Source organism: Hippoglossus stenolepis, chromosome 5 (genome assembly GCF_022539355.2).
Source record: "Hippoglossus stenolepis isolate QCI-W04-F060 chromosome 5, HSTE1.2, whole genome shotgun sequence".
NCBI lineage: Eukaryota > Metazoa > Chordata > Actinopteri > Pleuronectiformes > Pleuronectidae > Hippoglossus > Hippoglossus stenolepis.
The window spans coordinates 9,133,241-9,159,858 of record NC_061487.1 but is presented as its reverse complement, the minus strand read 5'-3'; the positions used below and the strand labels follow the sequence as shown (position 1 = coordinate 9,159,858).

The window sequence follows — 26,618 nt, the reverse complement described above, 5'->3', positions numbered from 1 at the left end:
CCCTTTGGACTCTTTTCCTCATTTCTAAACACGTTAGAAAGAAAATCATGGTTGTTCTGTTCTGATCATAGCCGGCATGATTTTTACGGTTGTAGTAAACATTTCCATGGTAACAGCGAGCTTCACCAATCACCGCTGTAGCTATTACACCTGAGGATGGTGGGTAGTGTAGTTTTTCTCCTTGACATTGCAAATAAAATAAGTTTTTTCGTAAAATACTTGATATCTTACAGACTTACAGACAGGAGCTAATAACATTGTTTCATAATCCTGTAGTTAAATACAGAAGGAGCTTATTCGGTGAAAATGAAAGAATGGATTTTATAAACCAGTAATTTTAGCAGCAGTGACGCAAAAGACACTTTGAGTGTTAGTTTTACTTGAGGCTTGAGCTTGAAGGACTAAAAAGAACTTTTAAAAAAAAGAAACGAGTAAAGCATGGAGGAATGCAAGAAAGCAATTTCTCTTTATTCATTTATAGTTTTCCATTACCTGCTGGTTGAACACTGAAAACAAAGCTTGAAGTTTTGGATGGAAATTGAAGTAGCTGAAGCTGGAAGGAGAAGTTTAGAGAAGCATCTAATTCTATGACGAGCCTGTGGTCTATGTTTCCAGCTGTCCAGAATAAGTTTGGCTGCACATATGCAGGTGGAGAAGTGCTGTAGGTACAGTATGTAGATATGGCTGGAGACCCAGCAGCTGTCTTTTCAGCAGTGATTTAATGTCTGACATGGGTAAGCCTTGTGGCTCAATAGCACTAAAAGGCTCATCCTGTCTAATGGGGTTCCTCTATGACGCAGACAAGGACAGGCAACCCCTCCCCTTCTTTTACATGCAATCTTACACATACACATACATACACACACACATATACACACATACACCTCCTGTACATCCTCTCATTTTGTGCAGCGCGCAGAGACTTTGAGTGCACACATATAGACACAGACACACACACATACTCGCCTATGTGCACACAGGGGTTGGTTCATATGTACACGCACACACGGCGTCCTGCACACTAATGATAAGGAATGGAATTGAGACGATGGTGCACAACAAACAGTTGTGTAATTGCTTTTGAGAAACGGCTCTTGTCAGAGGCTGTCATCGATTGATCCTTGCTGAGGACAACTTGTTTACTCGGTGTGTGGGTGGAGGCAGGCAGCAGTGATCATTTACTGGACCGACTGTGGTATCACTTTATTAACTTAATATGGTTTGATGTTTCACTGTGGTGGGGCGGGAGCCTGCCGTGGTTATCTCAAGTTTTATTGCAAGCTCTAATAAACAAAAGACAATGTGAGCTGGAGAAGATGAAAACTGCTCAGTGCTTTGTAGTTTTGAAAGTAATTTAAGAGTTGACTCATATGTGAAGTGCCAGAAGTTCAATGTGTGCAGTGAATCACATCATATTGCTGCAAATTCAAATCAATAACAAGCGGATTACATAAGCGGATTGTGGATGGTCTATACTGAGCTGAAGCAAAGTGGGTGTCGTGCTGGAGTTGGTGCCATCCAAATAGCATTATATGAATGAAGAGCCGGGGCGTGCGTCACTGTGTAGTATACTTCCCTCCCCAGCAGATGGCCCCGCCTGCAAGTGCTTAGCTGGGAGGGTGGTGGTGGGGTTGGGGGGGCTGGGGTGGGGACCTTATCGATTTGGCATTTGAGGTGCAGCATGCGATGTAACATTTTTGGAAGGTTTTTAAAAAAATATTTATTGCTGGTGATGCTTCTCCACAACCACCAGTTTCCTTTGCCTCCTACTTAATTAATGACATCAATGCAAATTGGGGGATAGGAAATGGTCAAAATGACTGGTGGATTTTGTGAATGGAGCACTTAGTGACTGAGGAATGACGTCAGCGCAGAGCCCATATCCCTTATAGTGAGCCAAGACTGAGGAGAAGGCGTCCCATTGGTTCACCGTGGCATCAGAGCGACGCGATTGGCTGCCGGCGGATAATTAAACACCTACACAGTCAATGCACAAATCCAAGTGGTGGGATATATAGGCTGGTGCGTTGGCGCTGCATGCAACAGAATCAAGAGTTGTTCTGCAAGTTGAGAGAAAGTCAACTTATTGTGTTTTGCATAGAGATACATAGATTTATTTATTTATTTATTTATTTTTTGCTGGGTGATTATCGCTGAAGGTAAGTGTTGACTTTGTATACTGGGTTTGGCAAAGTGTTGGGATGACTGTTTGACTGTTTGCTTGTGTGTGTGGATCCGGAGAGATATGGCCACAGAGTCACTGCGTTACACCGCGGTGACGTGACTGTGTTGGTAATGAGATTGGAGCGTGGCCACTGGGGTCACCAGTAACACCAGCAGCCACTTTGTGAGGGTCAAGTCTGCACCTAGAGCAGAAGCCCAATGACTGAGAAAGAGGGAGATACAGAGGGGAAAGAAAGGGGATGAAAGAGAACAGGATCCAAAATGAGAAGAAGCTGAAATGAAGAACAGCAAGTAAAAGATGGGAAGGAAGAGATGGAGGTGACCAGGTTTGTGTGTGTGTGTGTGTGTGTGTGAGAGAGAGAGAGAGAGAGAGAGAGAGAGAGAGAGAGAGAGAGAGAGAGAGAGAGAGAGAGAGTGCTGGCAGCTCATTACACTAATGCACTGGTCCCTCAGGGAGTTGGCGAGCTTGGAGTCTCCCCCCCATCCCTTTCTCTCCCTTTCACCCCTCCTCTTCTAGCGCTATAGCAAGTGCTACATGCATCACACAGTTAGGACCCACCACCTACCCCCACAAACACACACACACACACACTTGCTCCCACCCGCAGACATGTCTGAGTACTGAGGCGTACAGCATGAGAGAACTACCTGTCCTGTGCTCGTGGCTGGAGCTTTTGGAGGAACAGTGCGTTTTGCAGAAGAAGAGCAGGGGGCACTGTTATCCGGCTCAGGTCTGACGGAGTTTAAAGTAAAAGTCAGGAGGTTCAGCAGGAGACCAGAACTAAAAAGTAGCACGCTGAGATGTGGGTAGAGCTGAGCTCACCTCTCAGCAAAGTGACAGAGAGCTTTTTCTTTGCTTTCTCGTCGCAAAACGTCTTCCGAAAAGGGGACCAGCCACTTGCATGTGTATTTTCTACGTGTCGTGTGTCTTTAAGGTGACTTGAGAACTTATTTCAGTGGTGTGGAGTGTGAACATAAGCAGCTGACGGGCATGTCTTTCTCACTATGTAGGGGACCATGGTTATGTTGAAGATCTCTGCTTTCCTTGTTGCCTACGCCCTGGTCATTTGCCAGATGTACTGCTCACAAGCCGCCCCTGCCAGGTGAGAGATGCTCAACATTCACATGTCACACTTCACATTTTCAGCCGACATCCTTTTTTACAGCGACGAGAAATGCATGGAAATGTAGACTAGATTTGAAATCCTGATTCTCTTACAATTACAAAGGAGGGATTGGAGAGGTGTTTTTTTTAAAAATATATATATATAATATTTCTGAGGGTTTCAAGTAGAGTTTTCTTTCTTTTTTGAAAAACCCCCCAACTATTTTCAGTGCTGCTAGAAAAATCTAAAGAACTGGGGAAAGCACTTGTCTTTGAATGAATGTGAGGGACAGATTGACAGAAAGAGGTGCAAACACATTCATAATACATACAAGTATCTACAGCAGGTATTACAATGAGAAATAATATGCTCGCACACACACATTAAGTATAGCCTGTGTGTTCTAATCTTAATCATTCATTAAACTAAATTCTAGGCTCAGTTGCTTAGGTTAAAATGTGTGTAAACCATATACGTTTATAACAAAATGTAAAGTATAATTTTCCAGTTTAGAGTTTGTATATCCTGTTATGCCTGTAATCTGACCGGATGAATCTAATCTCAGTTTAATTGTTTGAATAAATAAAAAAACAAATAGAATCGAAAAAGTCGAAAAAGATGAAGGACAAAAAGTATAATTGACTTCATGCGGAGATAAATACGGCCTATGTATTTATAAGAAGCTCCGTCCAAGCCACTCCTCATTCTGTTCCTATGAAGCTATCGATTTAGTAATAAATCTAACGCCGGCTGCTCATCGGCCCCTCTCTCGGATGGGGCACTTTCTGCAGATTGTTTCCCCGCCTTGGCTGGGGGCCCTCCAACTCAGACGTCATCCCCCTCAGAGTTGGTGACGTCCCAGCCAACCCCCCCTGACCCGTCCTATCCATCCAGCCAGTGCAGTCCACCAGCACCCTACCCCACCCTGACACCCACTTGCACATCCACCCCCTCCCTCCATTTAACTGCAGGTGATAATTCTAGCAAAGGATTTAATACTGATCTCAATGCCTGTCCTCCCCCAACCCCTCTGACCCCTAAACCTCCCCTTTTCCCGCCATCCCTCCCTCCGCTGCACAGACCGGGTTTAGAGTCCATGTCAGACCGAGTCACGCTCACGGACTACGAGGCGCGAAGGTTACTCAACGCCATCGTGAAGGAGTTTGTGCAGATGACAGCAGAGGAGCTGGAACAGCAGGCGACTGAAGGAAACAGGTACGGATGACTCTTATTTATTTGAACCCCCTTGTAATGGAGTCTTCTCTCCGTGCACAGAATCAGCTGCTGGAGGCTAGAAATAATAGAAAGGTAACCTAACTTCTTTGGCTGAAATAAAAGGGTAAAACTCACAGCTCGTTTTTTGGGCTGCCGTGCTGGACTTTATTCAGGAACTGTACTGTTTTCTGGTTTCACTGAGGTTGCGTCTTTTTAGTGGCCCCACTTCAATCAGGCATAGAGGTATGTACTTATCAACTAGAAATAAAAGAGAGGGAAAACAGATCATTTCCAAGAATAGATGCTAATACTAAAGAAAATCCCTATTCTCTGTCATGACCCTGCTCCTGCATGGATAAGTTTGATTTAACTTTGTTTGAAGGGACTATTTCCAGCCTGCCTGCCGGGCATGTGAGCAGTGTATGCCTAACGGAACGAATAAGTGTGCATGATGTCAATTAAGTGGAGTTGCATGACAGTAGGAAGTGACTGGTTTCTGTTTGTTCTGTGGGTGTAAAAGATGTGACAAGAGGGGATTGACTGCGGGTGGGGGTGGGGGATGGAGGTTTCTGTGCATGAGGGGATGAATGACATGTTCTTTGAATGATGCGAAGGGGATAAAAGCATGGTGCTGGTCGGGAAATGCATTTATTTTTTTACTTTTCGATACCTCTGATGGCATGAGGAAGAAATGCATGTGTGAGAAATGGTGTGTAGATGGATGATAAAAGCAAGACAGAGGTAAAGGAAGTGTTACCTGCATGTTTGTCCCGAATCTATGAGCCTGTTCTCTGCATGTGTCTTTGTGTGTCCCCTCCCCGACAGCATGGACAGGCCCCTAACCAAGCGCTGCTCCAACCTCAGCACCTGCGTGTTGGGCAAACTGTCTCAGGAGCTGCACAAGTTGCAGACGTTCCCTCGCACGAACGTCGGAGCAGGGACGCCCGGCAAGAAGCGCAGTGCGCCTGAGAGCGACAGCTATGCAAGCTACGGCGAGACATTTGACAGCATCTAACCCCTCCTCATACTTTTACCTTCACCGCATCTCCTCCTCCCCTCTCCTCTTTCTTTTTCTTCCCCCTCTCCACCTTCTCTTTCCAGTTTCTTCCCTCTCAGTTTTTGGACTGGCAAGTGCATGTTGATTTTACCAGCTTGGTTGATATGAGAAGAATATGTCCTTTAACTGCAACCCCCCTTTTTCTATTTGTTTTGGGCAGAGAATGATTTGTCCCCATCATTTCAGACAATCAGAATTAGTTTTCATAAATGTAATTCAGGAGCCGGTTCAGATGTCCATCTTTGTGTACTGTGCGTGGAGTCATTCGATGGCAATTCAAAAGCCCCTGAAATCTAGGAGTTGAAAGAGATCACTTAATTAAACCATTAATAAATGATCCACTCATGCGACACCATGTTTGTTGTTCAATAAACGTATTTTTCTACCAGGAAGCGTTAGCAGATTTTCATTCTTAGGGGTGCTTGAAAACAGGCAGTGGGTAAACATGTGGATAAAATGGACATAAATAGGGTTTTAGAACAACTAATAGAGCCCTGACATGTTCTCTGAAGCTCTCATCAAGTGCAAAGGTAAGAAAAACAAACAGAAAATATGCTAAACCTTACATGTTTGATGTCTTAAAATGTGTTGTTTCTGTTCTGTGAAGATAATGTTGATAAAAGTGTGTGTGTGTTGTGTGTGTGTGTGTGTGTGTGTGTGTGTGTGTGTGTGTAGATCTGTATATGAATGTCAGTCAGATCTTGGCATTAATACCTTGTTTGCTCTTCTGAAGCAGCGTTACAGCACAGAAGCGAGCCTGCAACACAGCGACCTGCGTGACTCATCGCCTGGCGGACTTCCTCAGCAGGTCGGGAGGAATGGGCAACAGCAACTTCGTCCCCACCAACGTCGGCGCCAAGGCCTTCGGCAGGCGGAGGAGAAGCGTCCAGATGTAAGCACCCAAGAACCTTCATGGAAATGGTAAATACAGACATTACAAAATAAAATATTTCTCCATCTGTGAATTTTGAAATTTTAGCCGTGAATATTTACTTTTGAAAAATTATTAATGGATTCACATAATTTTGGGTAAATTTGTCGTTTGAATTTAATTACTGTCTTTTTGTCTTTCTGTCTTTCAGAGGTTGAAAAAAAACTGAGAACAGAAACCAACAAATACAAAATCGAGCAGAAAATAAACTCTGAACTGGCCCTTTATCCACTCTCACGTTCTTATGGAAAAAAGACACCACTGGACGTCTCGTCCCATCTCCATCCTGTTAGTGAAATCTTTTGCTTTTGGCAAATAAGAGAAGAAAAAAATGAGAAAAAAAGCACTTTAGTTTATGTACATGAACAAATGAAATCCTGAAGTAAAAAAAGCATCCTTTATGGTTCCTCTTTTTTTATACATGACTATCATTGGAAAATAAAATGAAAACAGCAGTGGTTATCACCTAATTATTTTCCTCCTTTCACCTCGTTAGAGCACATTTCTTCCTTGCGATGTTTCCCATTTGAGATCCATGCTCCCCCCCCCCCCCCCCCCCCCCCCCCCCTCTCCTCTCGAGGGTACCCTGTTTTTTCTGTGTGCCAGAGGGACGCCATTAAAGATCAGCCTACCCAAGGCCCCCCCACAACGGCTGTTGTCTTGTGCCTTGATGTAGAACAATTTACATGAACATGATTGTACAGTTCGGTAAAGAAGACCCGAGCGAGGATGAAGAGAATGAAGACAGATTAATATTGTAAACAATATTGTGAAAACTAATTTCAGCAAGATTAAAATGTATTTTAGATACACTCGGGTTTGGGGTACTTGTGTTGTTCTTCAAAGGTTTTCAAGCATTGACGTGCAGAAAGTAACAGAGTAATAGAGAGGCTGAAAAGCTTATATTTGTACATGAAATGTTGGAGCATTAATAAAAAATGGTCTATTCATTATAAACTATAATAGAACCTCACAGAGATAGAGTGATTTATGATTAATTGCTTAATAATTTGAGAATATTTTCCACTGACAGAAACATATAAATATGTCACACACATCTATGATTTGGCAAAATGAAATCCATAGTCACACACTCTGCTGTTTCGCAGTATTTTCTACCTGACACAAAGTAGCATGGATATGTTAAGATACATAGGGGAAAATAAACTGCATGGGTCATTCATTCTTAATAAAAAGCAGCCAAACCTGCTGTCAGACTTGTTCTTCTTGCAGTGGAGGTAACTGCACAACACTCATATGAATCTGAATCACAAAGTATTCCCATTTACATGAATAGATTCTTCACATATGAGTGCAAACGTTGAACAAAAGATGGTCTTTCTTTGGCACCGAGACATCCACAATTATTTGAGTTTGACAGGACACAACTCTCATAGAATAACACATCGCTCAGGCTGCCCTAACATACTGCACTCTCGTCAATTGGCAGACTTTTAATCACAAAATGTGCAGCCCCATGCGGGATCCAGGATGACTGAACATTTTGGGGGTTCTCTTGTTTTTACAGCAGCACTCCAATAGGTGGCAATGTCATTATCCTGACTAAAGTTACAGTGGAGCACTGCAGAGTCTCACTCGTCCGACCCACGTCACAAAAGCACCAAAACAGTCTCCATCGATGATAAACATGCAGCAGGTGTTGCGATGCTGTCACATTTGGTTCATTCTCACTGCTGGAAAAGTTAATTTCAAAAGAGTGAAAAATAAAAGTAAAATAACACAATCAATCAAGTGAGGTGTAACACAACGGCCTGTTGAACGCTCTATAGGAGGCATATTAAGGAAATGGTCCCCCATGTGCTTCGTAACAAGGAATTACGGTTTTGACGGGTTTCGATTAAGTGCGTTGCCTTCAAGGAGCGGACACTTTATTCGATGCAGACAGTGGCTGCATGACGGTTAACTCCTACAAGTCAGTGACTCACAAAGGACCGACACACACAACACGTCAAATACACAGACTTCACTCTGGGCAAAAAAACGTCAAATCCTGCATGGTCGAGCTGAAGAAATCCCTGACGTACACTTAACCCTCATCCGCTTCAGCTGGAAGACGACTTTCTTCATGTTCAAGATGTTGTTTGCACTACTACATAATTACACGTTTCTATGTATTCCCCAACAATATCAGATCGTGTATGCACAGCCAGTGGTTTCAAATTATTTTAAGTACCGCGTTTCCAGAAAAAACTCACACACAGGCAGCTAAAGAATCACTTGAAGGGAGGATAAATTAAAGCCCCTCAGTTTTGGATGACAAAATATGGGATGCACATTTGGAAAATTGAGGGTATAATGAGCCCATTCAATAAGGGTGAAAGTGAAAAACAGGATGCACTTGATCCTATTTGCTTGCACGGATGGATGCCAAGCACGCACCAGAGCAAATACAGGATATTTGTCACTGTGTGCAACGCAACCGAGCACACAAGAAATGTGAGCACTAGGAAAAAAAACTGTGTATTTCTGCACAACATTATATTTAGTTCAGATGAAAAGTGCAAACATCAACACCACACATGTCACACACACTTAAAGCAACAACTGATTGGTTATGAAGTGTTCCACTGGATGACTTATTAATTATGAGACGAGAGGATGTGTGTGACTAATATGTGAACTTTGTGCTCTTTGAATATAAACAGAAAAAATTAATCGTGCTCTATTACCCATCAGGCCTTAACACCCTAATCAATCAGTAGTATTACTGTCTTTGCAGTCATCTGTCCGTCTTACTGTCTGTCTGTCTCACTATCTGTCTGTCTGTCAGTCTGACTTATGTATCTGTCTCACTATCTGTCAGTCTGTCTCTCTGTCAGTCTGTCTCATGATCTGTCTGTCTGACTAATCTATCTGTCTGTCTCACTATCTGTCTAGATGTCTGTCTCAATATCTTTTAATCTGTCTGTTTGTAAATGTTCTGTGTTTATATTCTTGATGTCGACTCAAAGCGCTTTACAGTACAGTTTATTGCCATTCACCCATTCACACACACATTCATACAGTGCATCTATGGACAGCACTGTTTTCTATAAGGGGCAATCCGGGGTGCAGTATCTTGCCCAAGGGCACTTCGGCATGCAGATGGTCTGTCTGTCTCACTATCTATCTATCTATCTATTTATCTGTCTGTCTGTCTATCTATCTCTGTCTGTCTATCTATCTATCTATCTATCTATCTATCTATCTATCTATCTATCTATCTATCTTTCTATCTTATTATCTATCTATCTATCTATCTATCTATCTATCTATCTATCTATCTATCTATCTATCTATCTATCTATCTATCTATCTATCTATCTATCTATCTCTGTCTGTCTGTCTGTCTGTCTGTCTGTCTGTCTATCTATCTCTGTCTGTCTATCTATCTATCTATCTATCTATCTATCTATCTATCTATCTATCTATCTATCTATCTATCTATCTATCTATCTATCTATCTATCTATCTATCTATCTATCTATCTATCTATCTCTGTCTGTCTGTCTGTCTGTCTGTCTGTCTGTCTGTCTGTCTATCTATCTATCTATCTATCTATCTATCGGTCTCACTATCTTTCATTCTGTCTCTCTCGGTGTACAATATGAAGCCATGCTGGAAACCACATGGAAACTTCTCCTGCATGGTTTAGAAGGAAGAAATACAAACCCCTGCCCCCTCCATATTCTGATAATTGAGGAGTACGTGAGTTTGGGGGCTGATTCGTGGGTTGGTTTGGTTTTAAGCTTCTTTCTCCGCGGTACTCTAACAATCCTACTATGCCAATGAGCAAAGCAGCCCTAATGATACACAGCTGCATTGAATGGGGCCCTTCAAGTTTGAAATTAGATGGTTCGTATAAGAGAAAACTGAGAAGCAAGCCCCCCATCTCCAGAGAGAAGATTTGCCACTAGTCCAGTTCCCAGAAATGTACACCACAAATGCTTTTTAAGACCTGAGGCTTTGGAAGAAGCTCCTTTTTAATGTTTAAACATTTTGGGGAGAATAGAAAGTCAAATCCAGACTGGCTTCTTTTCCACCCTCTCATCAGCCCAGGACTTTACTTTCCTTATCCACAGACAAACTGGCTTTAACTGTAATACTTACTATTGACAACTGAAACCAGAAGAACCAGTAGAAAAACTACTCTAATTTGGTTCCAAATCTCACTCTTTCAGTCCCTGTTGCTTCTCTTGTGTTAATGCTCCAGAGCTACTTTAGAATTATTCCTTCTTGTTGGTGAGTCCAAACACGTCTGTGATATACTGTCACTTTTTATTGTTTGACTGCTACTTTGTGTACAGAGTGAAATTAGAAAACTTTGTGTTCATCCGGTTTATCTGAAATCAAGATTTTATAGTTAATCTTTGGGATCTCGTTGCCCTCTATATATTTTTGCAAGGAAACTCGTGTTATATTATTGTTTTATCAGGTTCTATCATAAACTATTCCCATAATCCCTTGACTATCAAGAGTTAAACCATGACAACACATTGTGTTCCGCCTCGTAGCTCTGTGTTTCTTAAATTAGGTCATGAGGTAAAGTTTTCATAGTTTTCATTGACATAGTGAGATAAAAAATGTTTAACTCCTGAACTGACCAATCAGCATTGATTAGCAGAATGCCAATTTGATATCGGCAAATCATCTACTGTTAGAAAAACTAAGGAACATTAATATTTTTTTATTAAAGTCTAAACCGATAAATAAATTACTTTTTTGTCCAAGCAGGTTTAAATAATTATTTTTGCCAAACTCCATTTCATCCAATTCATGGAGGATTACCTCACTGTGGTATTAATATACAGAATAAAGTCTGATGGGAGGCTAGAGTGAACTGTCAGGACTTTATTTTCCAAAATATTGGACTTTTTCTCGATTCCTCTATCTATCTCTGTAATAAAATAAATACAAATGTTGCCTGGCAAAGGGTTACCATCAGGTATATGGAAATGAGCCTTCATGACCATTCCCTTGATGCTTTTGCCGGGAAATGAGGTAACATTTGTCAGGAAATTTGTTGTTTTCATTCCGATTTAAGCTAAAGCTAATATTTATTGACTCTATACGGTGTAACAGGCCCTTGTGTGCACATGGGAGAAAGTGTGTGGTGCAGCCCCCTACACATAATCACACGGTAACTATTCACTAAAGAATACGCAGCGATATTAACTGCAGCGGCACAGACCAGCTGAGTCTTGCTCATGATGGGAAACAGCCGACTGGCGTTTATATTTTCATTTTCCTTCCCCATTTTTAAAGCTCCCAATTTTTCCATAAGGTAGTCATTTCCAAGGCTGACGTGAAACCAGACACCCGGGAGCACTCATGGTTAAGGGCCAGAAACAACACAAGGCCGGGCCCGACATCCTCTCACCTACCCCAATCCCCCTTCCCGTCTTCTGCGACTGTTCCTGGGAAGGTAAACACCTCTGTGCCGTGTCAGAAACGGGATTTCATTCTGCTGTCACGGCAGTTCCTTAATCTGGCCCACGTTTCTGTCCCGCCCTCTCTTTCTTCTTCTCCTCCCCTCACTCTCTCTGCAGCCACATCTGGAACCCAGCCTCCCATTTATTTATGTGGTCTGTGTTGTTCCTTCTCTTATTTTTTTTAAAGTCTTATTTAAAAGCCCTTTACCTTGTCTTGCTGGCATCTCCATCTGATGAGGTCTGCAATTACATCTTGCCATAGCTGGTCACTCTGCAATTACATGCTGCACCACAGAATCTCTCTCCCCCCCCCCCTCTTCTTTGAGCAGCACCACTGCTCATATGGCAGACCGAAATAGAATAGTTTCATGTCTGTTTGGATGGCGGCCCAGCTGAAACTATGCTGCGCTGCTTGACTGACAGTGGGATGTGAGCTTTTTTCTCCCGTAGAAAAAACCTTTAAGGCCAGTTACGTTTAGACGTTTAGAGCAGTCTTACTCCGGCAGGCTTCGGTGGTGGTTGGCCCCAGCTGGGCTCCAAGAAGGGAAACTGCAGGGCAAGTCAGAGACGCAGTCAGAGTGTGTGAAAGAGAGGACAGAGACAGACAGTGTGCAAGCGGAGAAGACAAGAACCTCGAGCTGAAACTATGAACCCTCCTGGGAACACTTAATCTTTTAGTGGCCGACCACGAGAATGGGTAAGTTTGGAAACTATAGTTCTGTCTTGTCTCATCTTCTGGGAAAGGGGAAATTATGCCGTGAATAAGTTTTGGATAACAACGTTTTTTCAGATAACTTAATATGCATAACTCAGTAGTACAGCATGTAGCACTTTATTCAAATATATGAACGATAATACAGGATATCCCTGTGAAGTCATCCAAACCTCCTCAGTGCAGTTGTCCACTGGTCCAGGGGCTGACAGACATTACAACCGAGTATTTTCTAATTGGAGATTTAGTTATTCTGTTGTGCTAAAAGCTGGCAGTGCTTTCAAAACCCCTGCATTTACTGTAAATGGGCGGTGAATAAATTGATGTCAAAGCCCTTTTTCTTCATGAGAGTGTTCTTGACCAGAGTCCAACTCAGCTTTTTACCACATAAACCTTGAAGATTTTCTAAAGATGTCAGTAGCATTCTCACGTAAAAGCTTGTGATTTAAGATGGCAGCGGTACTGATCATCTGGACACTTAAAGGTCATATGAGCCCCTCTGGACAGGACTCGTTCTTTTTGTTTGAGTTCAAGAGGCTTTTGAGTTTTATGCTTTACAGTGTCAACCTTGCAGATGAAGTTCAGGAAAAGCATAATAAAAGACAATTATAAAACCAACTTGTACAGAGTGGAGTAAAACAAATAAAAAGAAAAGGCAGTACAGTTCAGTAAAGTTAGAAATTAACTGATACCAGTGATAATAATTTCAAATCTTTAGTATGGAGGGTAATATTTCAGTGAAAATGAGGTCATGTAACACTAAACACAACAATAGCATACCACCATCTTTCATAGTTGCGATGGCAATCAATGAGCAAACATGGTGTTTCCGGCCACCTGTTCCACCAACTCCTGAGTCCAATATCTGTCTCTTTAGCTGCTAGCATGCTCCACAATGTCTACTGTTAGTTGCTAGGTTTGTCTGTCTGATCGGTTGGTTGCATGCAGTGGGTTTAAAAGAACTACCTTCTGCTGCCGGATATGATGAGGGTGATGAGAGTTTGCCAAAACAGTGAGCTGGAAGATGGTAAAACTGCTGAGTCATGTACAGCGTCTCTTTTCAAGTGCAGCACCTGGCTTTGCGATGCAAGTCATAAGCATACGCTCGTTGGTCTTATTGTCTTGTTGCAGTCCCTGATAAAAGTGATTCTTTCTCAAGACCAGCAAAGTGTTGGTGCCAGAGGCTAACCACTTTGTCTGGGTGAGAGTCTGTTCTTTGGCTACTGAAACACAAAGAACTGGCTCGAGATAAAGCACTGGCTCTGGACCGGTCCTTGAACTGCCTTGGTGGAAAAGGGGTAATGTGAGTATGCCGCGTCAAAGCTAGCAAGATCAGGCTACACTGACCCATCCGATGCAACCTAAACATCCCAACCCCTTTTGTTAAAGCTACGACCCCCAAAACCCATAAATGTGCACAACTGCTAGAAGGCAACTTTTCCGTGAGTCCCTTGCAAACTTCTGACCATGGTCTTTGCTTCAGTGGTGTGTGTCTCTCCAGCTGAGGACTCCAGTCATGTGCAGTGAGAGCACTGCAGACAGGAAGCTCAGTTCGTGACAGACAGGTACGGCAGCCAATCATTTCAACCTGTTCCAATGAAATGATTGGTTGTGTTTATTACAGTCCTGCAAGGGCCACAGACACCATCTTTTTTTTCTTCTTTCAGACAACTGTAGTTACTGATGTCTATCCGGAAGTGGATTTCAACAAATAAGATAAAACGTTTTTCATAAACAACTTAGCAACCCTACATTTAAGTTGTGTAAAGCCTTTACTATTAAAGGACTCTACCAACTTATTTTGCAGAGCCACTTCCTTCTCTTAAACCCAGTGACAACATTGAAACACTGACATTATACTTGTGTGGTTAGTTGGCTAACTCTCTATCAGACACTCAACCATGTCAGCTGAATGCACCTGTGTGTTGATCACTGACATGGTACACGGTCGTAAACACCCATCTTGTGAGAACTTGCTCTTTCGTATTGATGCTATGGAGGTAAATATGAACGGTCCCTTGGGGATGCTGCTCAGTGTTCTCAGTCGGAAAATATGTTATGCATTTGTTCTGAGTCATGCTGGAGCTGAAAACCATAGTGGCTATAACTGGAGTAAAGGCTGATCTGGTTTGAGTGGGAGTGGTCGTAGCTGAGACTGTGGAAAACAAGAAAACAAGAAAGATTACAAAGAGGCTGACGGTAATGATGAGCACACAGTTCCCACACGTCTTTACTACAGGCTTCTGTGTGTGTGATGTGGTGCTGCAGAGATGTGTGTGTGAGAGCGAGAGACAATTAGAGATTTCAAGAGAGCTAAGAGATGATGTTTTTCTCCACATGTGCTCAGTGTGCATATCAGACTGTTAGAAATTAGACATTTGAATGGATATACAGTGTTAGTCTCTACACATGTGAGGGAATAAGACTCAGATCTTTACATCTGATCTTCATCATGTCACTTCTCTTGCCCAGTCCATCATCTGCTCTTCAAGCAGTGATCCTTTACACACTTAGACTGACAACACCTGTTATTTCAGTGAAAATGTGCAAGTGGAAAAGCAGGAGAGGCTGTAAATAATTGCATTATATATATATGTATAAATATATATCCCTCGTACCCGACATGGGGCGGTATGTCTTCCCTCTCAAACTCTGATCCTCTACCTCTACCTGTAACTCTCTAGGAGTTTGAGGCTTCTGCACAGTGTCTTAGCTGTTCCTAAGACTGCGCTTGTCTGGAAACAGGCTTCAGATGTTGTACCTGGGATCTGCTGGAGCCACTCTAATAAATATTTCTGGCAGACACTGAATGTTTTTGTACAGACATGCTTGTTCCCTGTAGGATGAATACTACAGACTTTGGAGATCCTTGAAAGTCTCCCCCAATGCCACCATGAGGTTGACATTTTCATTTTTTCATTGAGATAACTTGACAACTGTTTCGCAAGTTGCCATTACACAGGGGCACATCACAATTCCTGATTCAGTAAGGTGCCCATTTAGGTCATTCCTTGTTTACTGTCAGCTCTATAGCTTTGAGCAGAACACACATCTCTGTATATATAAAAAAATGTTCCTTGTTAAAGCACATTATGAACTTCAAAAAAGATTAGAAAATAATAATTCTTAACATTTCATATTTATTGGTAGCATTGTTAGTAAGTGACCAGTGACAGGGGCATTTCAGGGGACAATGAGATTTCAGATGGGGCCAGTGACCCCTTTCTCTTGGATGCGCCCCTGCTCCAATTCCACCACGGAGTTCACATTTTTCAGTCCCCCCTGGACATAGCGTAAGAATGGAAATTTTCATCATCAGTTCAAAAACATATCCAGTTCTCATCAAAACTAATGTCGTTCCCATCAGCCTCAGCTGTACTTGGAGTTGCTAAATAGCAAATATTGACAAGCTGTCATGCCAAAATAAACCGGGTAATGTTGGTAAAGCAGGATGAAGCATGATTGTGGTGTCAATGTGAGGATGGTAGCATGCTGATCTTTGCATGTTCTTGCATGTCCTTTTTTGGGGAAGTTTGAGGCATATTTAAATGCTATCTGTGGATTTGACCTTCCATCAAACTCTCATTTGGTGTGTCAGATCAATCACATGTTGGGATTTGGACCTTGGAAGACTTGTGGGACATGACAAGAACATTGGACACATGAACTTTACATGAAGAAGCAGCTGAACCATCACCACTGTCTTGCTCTGTTCTTATTTGACCTGTCTTGATCCTTACACATTGACAAGCCTTCAATTTAGTGACTGAATGCTTCACACAAGTTTTAGTACATGACTGTAAACATTTAGGTATAATAATAACCCTACATGACGCCATGCAGTAAATGTGACGTGCGGCTTGCCTAATTTCTCAGAGCAAATTACAACGTAGCATCACTTGTCCTAAGTTAAATAAAAACAGGTCCGTCCGTGAAACTGGTTTAAACGGCTCGTTTAACGTCAGTTGATGACAAGCTGTGACAACCGCTTCCTTTAAACATCTGTATGGCAATTCTGTCTAATAATACATGACTGTTTGAGGGTAAATGTGGATGCACAGTGACTCTGCCATGCATTCTGCTCTTGCCTGCCTGGTGAACAGCTGAGGAGGGCGTGGCGTGGTTAACACAAACCGCACATGCAGGTGTGGCCCTCACTGTGCCGTCAAACTGTTTAATTTGTTTTTTTCTCCAGAGGCACGAAATCTCAGAGTTTCCGCTGTTAAGGACTGAGCTCTCCTCGTTCTAATTCCTGCAGTCATTGTCTGGAGATGTTAAAAGAGTGCAGTGACTGTACCACTGAGGGTGTAACTGGACTTTGTGACTACAATTATAACTGGAAACACGAGGCTCCACTTGGTTCCACACAACTATGGGTTTTGAGGAGCAAGTGCCAAAGCATTGTCTACTGAAACTATACTGGTTACACTGAATTGGCTTCATGCTCATTATATCTGCTTTCAGACACGCACCAACCTCCAGATGATCTCCTGAAATTATCCAGAGTGAGAACGCAAATGTCAGTCAGTTGCTCTGGACAATCTCCAGAGTTTTCCTGCCAGTCCCCTTGTAAAAACTCAGGTTAATGTCCGAATGAACCCATGTGAGAAAACAGCAGGAGATTATCAGGAGGATTCACTGTGAGAGCGTTTGATGACATTTCCATCACACGACAGATGCATATTTAAATGGAAAAAGCAAAAAAGGAATATGTATACGACGTACAGGATGAAAAACAGGGGTCATAGAAGACACAGACAAGGAACAAAAACCTAAACGTTCTGAAGATTATTCAGTTGTGAAAGTATCTGAGAATCTCCTGCTGTGTTGTTCATATGTGATGACAAACTCCTCACAATGTCTGGACCCCATTGTTTGGACATTTTCCAGAGTTCTGGACAGCTGCTGATGGGTTGATTCACATTCAAGGACTCTACACGGCTGAGATCTCACTCTTGGAACTGTACAAGTGTCTGTCTCTCTGCATTAGTAGCCTCTTTCGTCTGGCTGATGTGGTTTCTTTCTCTCTTTGTTGCTATTTTTCCCTCCTCATTGTGCCTGTGTGGCCTCGCTGGAGTCAGGGCTGGGTCATTTTGGTTCTCCTCCCACAAGTCCCCCAGACGCTATTTCTCAAACAACTCGGCCTCAGTCTTCAGACTGTTTCGATCCAGAGACCGACTAATTGCATTTTCTTCAGGGAAAACAACAGCGTCAAGATTCTTTTTTAAAATTATTATTATGTTGCCTGTACTTTTCTTTACTTTTTTCCAACAAATGGAAAATCATACAAGTGCACAGCCAGTAGCTTCAGGGTGAGTGGGCAGACTTTCAAAGTGATTTTTAAGATGCTAAAAACAGTCTCAGTCGGTAAATGTATGAATTTATTGGAAGTTTTGCCAAGTGAAATATCACAAACTTACCTGTTGTTCTATTGCTGGATGTGGCAGTGAGTTCTCATTGCAGACATGTAGGCTGCTTTCAGACATGCACTGAACTCTGGACATGTATCTGAAATCTTCTAGAGCGGCAGCATGTGGAAACGCAAATGTCCGAGCCAGTCGGGCAGGAAACTATTCTGAAAACTGACAGAGAGCGTCATTACACACCAGTAGTCCCCCCCAAGCCAGGACATTCTGTGACAAAAACTTTTACATTTCTGCTTTTGCATGGCTCCAGCATCAGTGGCTCTGGCTGCTACCATTGAGTTGCTGACCTTTGACCCTGGTGGAGTACAGAATAACATCTTCTTCCACATGGGGCCACCCGCCTGTCTTTGACATTAATCACAGAGGCAGCTTTTGTCCCTTTCAAACAACTGTGATCAAAGAAAAATCTAAGAATAGTTCAAAATAGTAATGAGAAAGATGTTATAATTATAAATTTCGAACACATTAGTCAGCGGACTTTTGTGGGCAAGTGTGGATATTTCTGACAGGCTTGGCAGAAATGATGACATGGCATTTAAATAATGTGGGAGCGCAATGTGAAGCAACGCCCATGAATCTCACGAGAAAGCTCCACTTTAATCTTCCTTACATCACAAAATATAGACGCTGCATGTGCGTCACGTGTGCATCTTTGACGCTGCTTTGCTGTGGGTAATGGTGGCTGTTGACACGTCTCTGCAGTGGCGTTCATGACTCAGTGGAGGTTCTCTCTTCGGAGTGGAGACTCAATTAGGAGAGTGCAGGTATAAATTTTTGCGTAGGTGGGCCCAGTATGGCAGCCACTCTGGGGCCCAAGGCTGGGGGATAAATCAATATCAGACTGGTTTGAATTAGAGCGTCAGCTCGGAGCTTCTCTTGAGTTGACCTCTTTTTCTTTGCTCTTTTCTGTTCTACACATCTCCATCTGCTAATTGGAGGGAGGTCATGGCTTTGTGGGCTTCAGTAAATTTATCTGTCTTCTCTGCGATTGCCATCTAACACATTTGCTCTGTGGCCCTTGTTACGGTTCATTGGGGAGATCATGAGAGGAAATGGAGGCTTCAGTACATCTGTGCATCTGTTTGCTGTGTGATCCACAGAAGATGGAAAGGTCACCACTCCCTCCCCACGTGTATGTCTTAATGCTGTTGAGAGCACATCAGGGAGCCTTGAGGAGTTACTACTCCTTCTCTCTGGTGGTGTCATTTTCTGTTTGGGTAACCTCCACACCATCACTACTACTGTCTACTTTGGCTCGTACGGCTTCATACAACAGCAATAGTAAGTGAGGGAGAAGATAAATGTGAAACCAAACATTTTCATTGAATTTTTGGAAGGTATTAGATAATTATGACATCCACACAGTCAATTTTGATTAGGTTTCTAACTTATAGAACTGCATCTCTTTGTTTACAAGTCTTACAGAGCAACCTTACCTTTACTTTAATAATTCAGTTTGTCATAAAGAGCTCCAGCAATTATTTAAATTACAGATTCATTTATTATTTATCTTCTCAATGAATTGATTATTCAGTCTATGATATCTCACAAACTAGGGAAACAAGCCGAGGTGATTCTGTTTGTAAGACTAACTTTAAAACCATCAAATCCTCACTTGAACACTCAATTGAACGCATTTCTGAATGAAATATTACTTTAACAGTTACTTGATTATCAAAATAGTTTTTCGTGGATTGTATAATTGATTAGTTGACTACTTGTTTCAGCTCTTTGAATATCTTTTGTACCTTTGTGTCTGTGTTGAATCGACCATTTTAGGTTTTCTACTCTCACTGCAAAGTCTTTTATTTTCATTCCCTTTAACGCAATAACAGTCAAATGTGTTGTAAGTATAAAGGCTCGATGAATACACCTTTAAAATAACTCATATCTTATTTTGAAATCGCACTTTTAAAGTGTTTTATTTCTGAGGATATTCTGTGTATCTCAAATGAGACATTGCATTACTGTTTTTCAGACCTAATTACCCAGAAAACCCTCATGTTTACTTTGTGCTTGAAGTGGAAAAATAGCACTGAAATGGCTTTTTTGCAGCCGATATTTACTTATCACCCTGACCCCATGTGTATCTCATTAACCATATGCCTTAGTCTAGCAGTGGAATAACAGTCGAAGGACAACGCCTTGAAAAATTCCACCCTGCCCTGAAGTGCAGCCTGTGTTCTTCGGCTTAGATCTGGGCAGCAGACCTATCCTCCACCCTTGATTCTTATTCTTCCATTCTCCCCTAAACCCACCCACATGCACCCAGCCCACCTCATTTACTCCCACCTCCTAATGTCAAACAGCTGTAGAGTCGACTTGCAACGAATTGCTGCTATTACGCCCTCCTCCCTTCCCTGCCTGCTCCTTTTCTAAACCATTTTGTGTGTGGCCCCTAATATCAGGTCACTCACCGGCCCAAATGTGGCGTCTACACCAAGCATCCATCCGAGGATTTATTTATCATCCACACGTTGGATATGAGGTCATGAATTTACATCGTAGGTGCCTGCGTGGGCGGAGATGGATAGAGAGACAGCTGGCTATAAATCGTGCGTATGGATCGTGTTGGACTCCTCGTAGCGTGGTCTTTCTGACATGTAAAGCTGGGCCGTAACTGGTCAAATGCCTTTGCCAAGGCACTCCATCTAACTGAAGGACCTGCGTAACATAAATGCCAGTGAGGTCATTCACTGCATGATTGACAGGAGAAGATCAGGCAATGAGGCTGGAGGGTGGAGAGCTCCTGCTGCTGTCAGGAATCTGCTTCAAAGGATTCGGCCAAATGCTTGAGGTCCAACCGGCAAGCTGATGTTAACAATTTATCGCTAACTTTAAAACTTTAAACGCAATGTTGAAAATGCAATACGCATGTTATAGTACTGATGGCTGAATAATAAAGCAGCCCCAAATGATTCAAAACATAGATTATAACATAAAACATAAAAACAACTAAATGAGTCTAAATCTCTTTTTAACAATGAGACATCAAGATAAATGTGTAAAGATTGTTCTTGACCTTGATCAAACCATGTGTTTGGTTTGGACAGTACATTTATTCAAGTATAATTAAAAAAAGCAAATAAACTCAATACTCAGGTGGTTTGGAACGAAACAAAAGGTCGGCTGAGCCTCGTTGTTCTGTGGTTGTTTTTATGGAGTTTTCTCATTGAGGTTACACAAGGTCTTGCTGTTTTATGGAGAACTCATGCAGCTACACAAAAGCAAATGAGAGACCATGTGCCCCTTGATAGTACCACTCAGGTAGAAATCAGATGTGGCTGTTGAGCTTTTACTCAGCTGTGGGACAGACGTACAGCGTGACATATAGGAGAATTTACAGCATTCACCAATTTTCTCGTATTTTGAGATTTCTTACAGGTCCCAACAGAATTTATGAGTGGTCCTGACCTGTTGTAGGAGTCATTAGTCTGCTGATATTCTTGACTACTTGCTAAATTTCCTCTCTGGATCTCAGAAATCAGGACTTAAACCTCTGTACTCGTAAAGTTCTTCATTTAACTCTTTGATGCCATTTTCATGAATGAACCCTTCTGACATGGGGCAGGAAGTATGGCCTTATATGGTATCATTGGGGCATTAAATATGCTAATTTAATTATGCTGTCCATGTGCACGCTCACTCAAATACGCAAAGGTAGAGTTAATCATGTTTACACGTCATTTACTTTTCTGAAATTAAAAAGCCTTTGTTGAATAGAACGTGTCATGTTTGTACAAATTCACTGCACAAACAAATGCACGAGCAATTGAAGATAAGATGAGGACATGTACATGCATATTAGCATTCTAGTTTTCTGTCCAATTGTCATTTTGATTTTATTTTGGATCTGATTTTTAAATTGAAAATGAGAAACCTGTTAAATCATATCCATCTTGAGTTGACATCTAGGTTTCCCACAACCAGAATATGGTGGTTTCCCACCATTTAACCGAGGTTTGTGTGTATACACGCAGTGGGTAAAAACACCAACTCTTTTGTGTTGTGCAAAATCTTTCTGTCACTTAACTGCATAAATATTCCTCTTATGATGTTAAGATATGCGGGGAACTAACATTATATTATGTTTAACACATATCGACTTGTTCAAAACACCAGCCACATTTCTCATTAGACTGTGGTTCTATTTGGTGCTGGGTCAGTTTTGGTTTGCTATCCTGCGTCAGCGTAATCTGGGTATTGACAAAAGCCCAGTCAGTAAAACCACAGAGTTTCAAATTGATGCACTTCTGTCTCCTGGTTTTAACCTCAGTGTTTGTTGATACTTTCCCGGCTCCAAGATGACTCAGCTGATGTTTCATAGGGGAGAAGCGGTTTCTACTTTTGTTCCTTGGAGCTGGCGGCTGCTCATCTCTGATTTGGTTTTCCCCTCTCCTTTGAGTGTTGCATCTCAGCCAATCATATTCTCTTTCTGAGGTGGGTGGGGTTAGAGTTCCGTCATACATGACAACACCCATTCATTTTGTTATTTTCGACGCCACATTGGGTTTTAACTTACTGACTTCTAACATCACGTCTGTTTCTATGAACTGCCGTCACACTCAACCTTAATGGAACAAAGGGTAAAAAGGAGGTTTTACAAGACTAGTGTAAACTGCCGTGTGTTACATGCAGAGTTGAAGGGTGATGACAGAACACTTCGTTAGCTACATGTGTCAAGTTGCTCCAACTGATTATAGTCATACGCATTACTTTACCTGACCATGCTGTGAGCCTGTCTCCAATTATGTCAGTCTGACTCCCCATTAGCCATGTGGTGTGTGTTTGTGCCTCTCTGCAGGCCTTACTCATTCGTTATTAAGCAGCTCCTGATGTTTAGCTGGCTGCCACCGCTCCGGTTTCAGGTACCCACATGATCCCCTTCACTGAACCACACTGTGCAAGGATCCAGTTCCAGTCTGTGTGACCTGCTGGAGCTGCTCCTGAAGCCACGGCGCTCCACTCCGAACCCTTTTGTTAGCTCTGGATGTCGTCTCTTCCCCGGTATTCATTCGGTTAACTGTCGTCGAGCCGGGAAGCTTAAAATGCACTTGGATATTTCTCTTGGCGTGACGTTGGGGCTATTTGAGCTCTGAGGAGGTATGGTGCTGCTATCGTCTCTTTTTTTCCCTTGAAAATGAGAATTACGTGTACTTTTATAGCTGACCATAAAGTACCAATGCGACAGTGCATTTAGCAGGCTTGTGGTAAAGCAGTGTTACTATTTATGCAGCTAAATTTAATGTTTTCTGGGGGAAATGTGTCACTGGCTCCTTTTAGAAGAATGGGGATTTAGCAGAAGCTGGTCTGATTACTCCTGCACTGAAGTGGAACTGCAAAGAGCAATCTGTCGACTTGTATTAGTGTGACATTAAACAGGGTGGGTGATCTTGGACCATGCTTGGGGTTACAGGTCTGTTTGTGTTTGTGTGTGTGTGTGCAACTTGACTCCATCTGATCTCATCTCCGTAAACTAAGTTGGTTGCCTAGGAACCCCACAAGGGCAGCGCATTCGTCCTCCATGTTATTATGCCAAAGGAGAGAATGCCCACAGACCCTAAATAGATTGAACAGTTTTTGGCCTTACAAGGGAATCTCCTCATCTCCTCCAGTCAGGAGTGTGACGGGGATTACCCAAAGCTTTCATATCTCAAACCAGCGCACACAGAGACTCAAGGGTAATTAAGGCTAGCAAGACAAAACCCAAATTTCCAGTTAACTTTTTTATAGAGTGCTTTTATTGTATGCACTGCTAAGAATACACCTCTGTGTGTCCTTTGTTTGGATAGAAAAAAAAGCATTGTGCTGTATGCTGTTGTTATCATGTTGACGCAGACTGCTGGTAAAATTCATCAGTTGATTGTTGTGTTGATTTTGTAACTGAGCACATGGTTCATTGTGTTAAGACTCGTGCAGATTGCTCCAAATGATGGGAACATTTATAGCTGCTCTACAGTCTTGTTAACAATGGACAGGTATGAGTAACCCAGGTATAGTTAAGCTGTCAGGTGAGCGGTTGGGAGCATTTCATATGTCAACCATCTTCGCTTTAGAGGCTGCTGACAGATGCTGAATGATGACTGTCAGACATTAATACTTTATCAGCACCTCCACCATCACTTTCCAACAGTTTTTACACTTTTATGTTCCAAAACCGTCAGCAGTAGAACCAATACAGCTCAATCGGAACTTTCTATCACCTCTAATTCACTCATCATTTATTTTTAAATCATAATCCATCTATCTATAAAATCATTGGAAAGAGGACCAATACCACTTGTTAGTATACTTTATAATAAAAGTAGTCTTTCTCACAAGGTGTTTAAGAAAGCAGCATCAGCAGTGAAGAGAATAGTGGCATACATTAAAAGACAGTCCAAAGATAATTAGAATTCAAGTAAAAGGCTCTCCAATAAAAGTATGTCTGAGGAATGGACTGCTAGCTGACCTGATTTTCTCAGGCAGATCGTTCCAGAGCCTCAGGTCCCGACTGTAAAGACTCTGTCCACTTCAGTTATCAATCGGGTCGCTGTGACAGGTAGCAGACCTCTGGATCTCAAGCTATGAACTGGTGAGTAGGGTACTAAAAGGTCAGGTATTTATGGCAAGGCAAGACAAGTTCATTTGTATAGCAGATTTTAAGACATAAGTCCTTCAATATTCATTATGTTTATAAAGTGGTAATAAGCTGAATTTGTAATTGTTTTAATGTGGCTGTATAAGTTGAGAGCTGAATTTTAATTGTTCTTCCCTGTATCAAAAAACTATAACTTCAATTTAATCTTTGCTTCTGAAGAAAATTCTTGCTCATCCAATCTTTCATTTGTTCACTGCACTTGGTCGAAAATTGTATAGGATTTTAGTCCCCTGGTAGTTTGCTTATGTAGGTTTGTTTGTCATCTGCACAACTGTGGTTACATAGTTACAGATGAGGTCCAAACATGGAGCCTTGAGGAGTTCCACATGCTTTGCCTATCTCCACATAATGTAAGATGGAAATACGCAATAGGATGATAGGAGAAAAGTAATCAATAAAATCTTCTCAAATCTGCTTTAGATAGCACACTAGAGTCTCTATATTCTTGTAACCACTGATACGTAGAATTCAACGTTATGTGGCCCTATACATTTGCTGTGGGTCTTCATCCTCCACAAATCCAAGTGTATAAAAAAATACACTGAATCCCAACTAATCCCGATAGTTAGGCGAGTCCTTTTAGTGGTATGATGGAATGCACTGCATGGTGACTTGCTGCTGCAAATAAGAGGCAAATTATAAAGCACTTTGAATAAAGGCACGACACAACTGCGGTCCAAAGAAGTTTCTAATTATAATATTTGTTGTAAGCTGTCATGTGCAATCTTGAGATCTATGTGTTTGTAAACCCGATTTTCTGCAGGATACAAAAGATGAAGTAGAAGCCTGTCTTATTTCACTTTTGAGCAGGAACCTGAGGCTTTTAAGGATGTCAGCTTCTTAGACACCAAAGTCACCAGGAGGCCCCTCGAGGCAACGTCTTATGAAATATTCAAAATATAAAGATGACAGTACATCTTATTGTGATGTGAAGAATAGAGCCAGACAGCCCAAAGATAACCTGACTCTTAAAAGCAAGTATACCGCATCTGAACCTCTCATGCTGAAGAAATATTTTGGCTTTAACAAAACTTTACTTTGAAAACCCCATCTATTTGGACAAAGGCTATTGTAACAGGAGTGTGCGGCCCCATACCCACAGTCCATCCCCCACAGCTCCCCTTGTCATATTCCTCACTTCTTTCGACTGCTTCAATATCCTTTCCAAACAAGGTAGAGCTGCTTTTTGTAGTAAAAAGTTATGGAAATGGAAGCAGTGCTTCCTCTCCATCCGCCTACATATTTATTCCTGACTCACTCAAACCTGTGATGCTCCTGAGCCCCCGTCACCATCATCCTGAGACGTCAGCCAGATGTCAAGATAGTGACATTGTTTTTCTATCATTAGCCACACAGCTGTGGAATATAGTTCTGTGTGTCTTTCAAGATTATTTCATGTTTCAGTGTCTAAATGAACTACAAGAGCTACAAGATGATGCAGACTGAGACAACACAAGGCTTTGAATGTAATATTCGGGGTCTGGTACATCTTCACGTTAAAACAAAACACATGGGATGAACCTGGAGATAGCTGTGGAAGCTTTCAGTGTTTTCAGTGGGGGTTCCCATTGTGTTTGACTCCGGTGTCAGGAATCATTGAGAAGTGTGAAGGATGTTTAAATTTGACACACCACCAGAAGACCTGGATGATGTCAGAGGGAATGCTAAAAATGGTGCAATTGCCATTTTGATACAGGACTCATTTTCAATATAATATTTGGATATAGTTTACAGCAGATCACATGTATTTGCAGGGTGGATTGGTCTGATAGTCTTATAAAATGATATCCAGTGAAAAAAAATCATCATGGTGGAAATTTATTTTATAAGGAGCTGCTGCTAGTTTTGTAAAATTACAGCATGGTGCATTTAGTGCACTTAAGCTTGGGTCAAAAATGGTCTCAGTCAAACAATG

At 41.9% G+C, this 26,618-nt stretch overlaps 2 protein-coding genes across 5 annotated transcripts in view; both read left to right on the top strand.

Annotated features, from left to right (window-relative positions):
- Positions 1–2,050: 2,050 nt before the first annotated feature.
- Positions 2,051–7,466, top strand: LOC118109824 (calcitonin gene-related peptide). Of its 3 annotated transcripts, none has more exons than XM_047339953.1 (5): positions 2,051–2,159; positions 3,196–3,287; positions 4,371–4,505; positions 6,299–6,483; positions 6,645–7,466. In XM_047339953.1, exons 2-4 carry the CDS (start codon positions 3,202–3,204, stop codon positions 6,456–6,458), a joined length of 381 nt encoding a protein of 126 aa, XP_047195909.1. In that variant the 5' UTR covers positions 2,051–2,159; positions 3,196–3,201; the 3' UTR covers positions 6,459–6,483; positions 6,645–7,466. The 3 variants fall into 3 exon arrangements, with proteins under 3 accessions (XP_047195909.1, XP_047195908.1, XP_035013128.1); XM_047339952.1 differs by having other exon boundaries at positions 6,296–6,483; XM_035157237.2 differs by lacking the exons at positions 6,299–6,483; positions 6,645–7,466 and adding an exon at positions 5,331–5,694.
- Positions 7,467–12,172: 4,706 nt separating this feature from the next.
- The window catches only part of LOC118110047 (protein inscuteable homolog), a 55,669-nt gene continuing 41,223 nt past the window's right edge, over positions 12,173–26,618 (top strand). The window contains exon 1 of one of the 2 annotated variants that reach the window (XM_035157599.2): positions 12,173–12,622. The gene's annotated coding sequence lies outside the window, so the exon portion shown is untranslated. Of the gene's footprint in view, positions 12,623–22,849; positions 23,167–26,618 lie in introns of those variants that run through there. The other variant, XM_035157601.2, reaches the window with a different exon arrangement.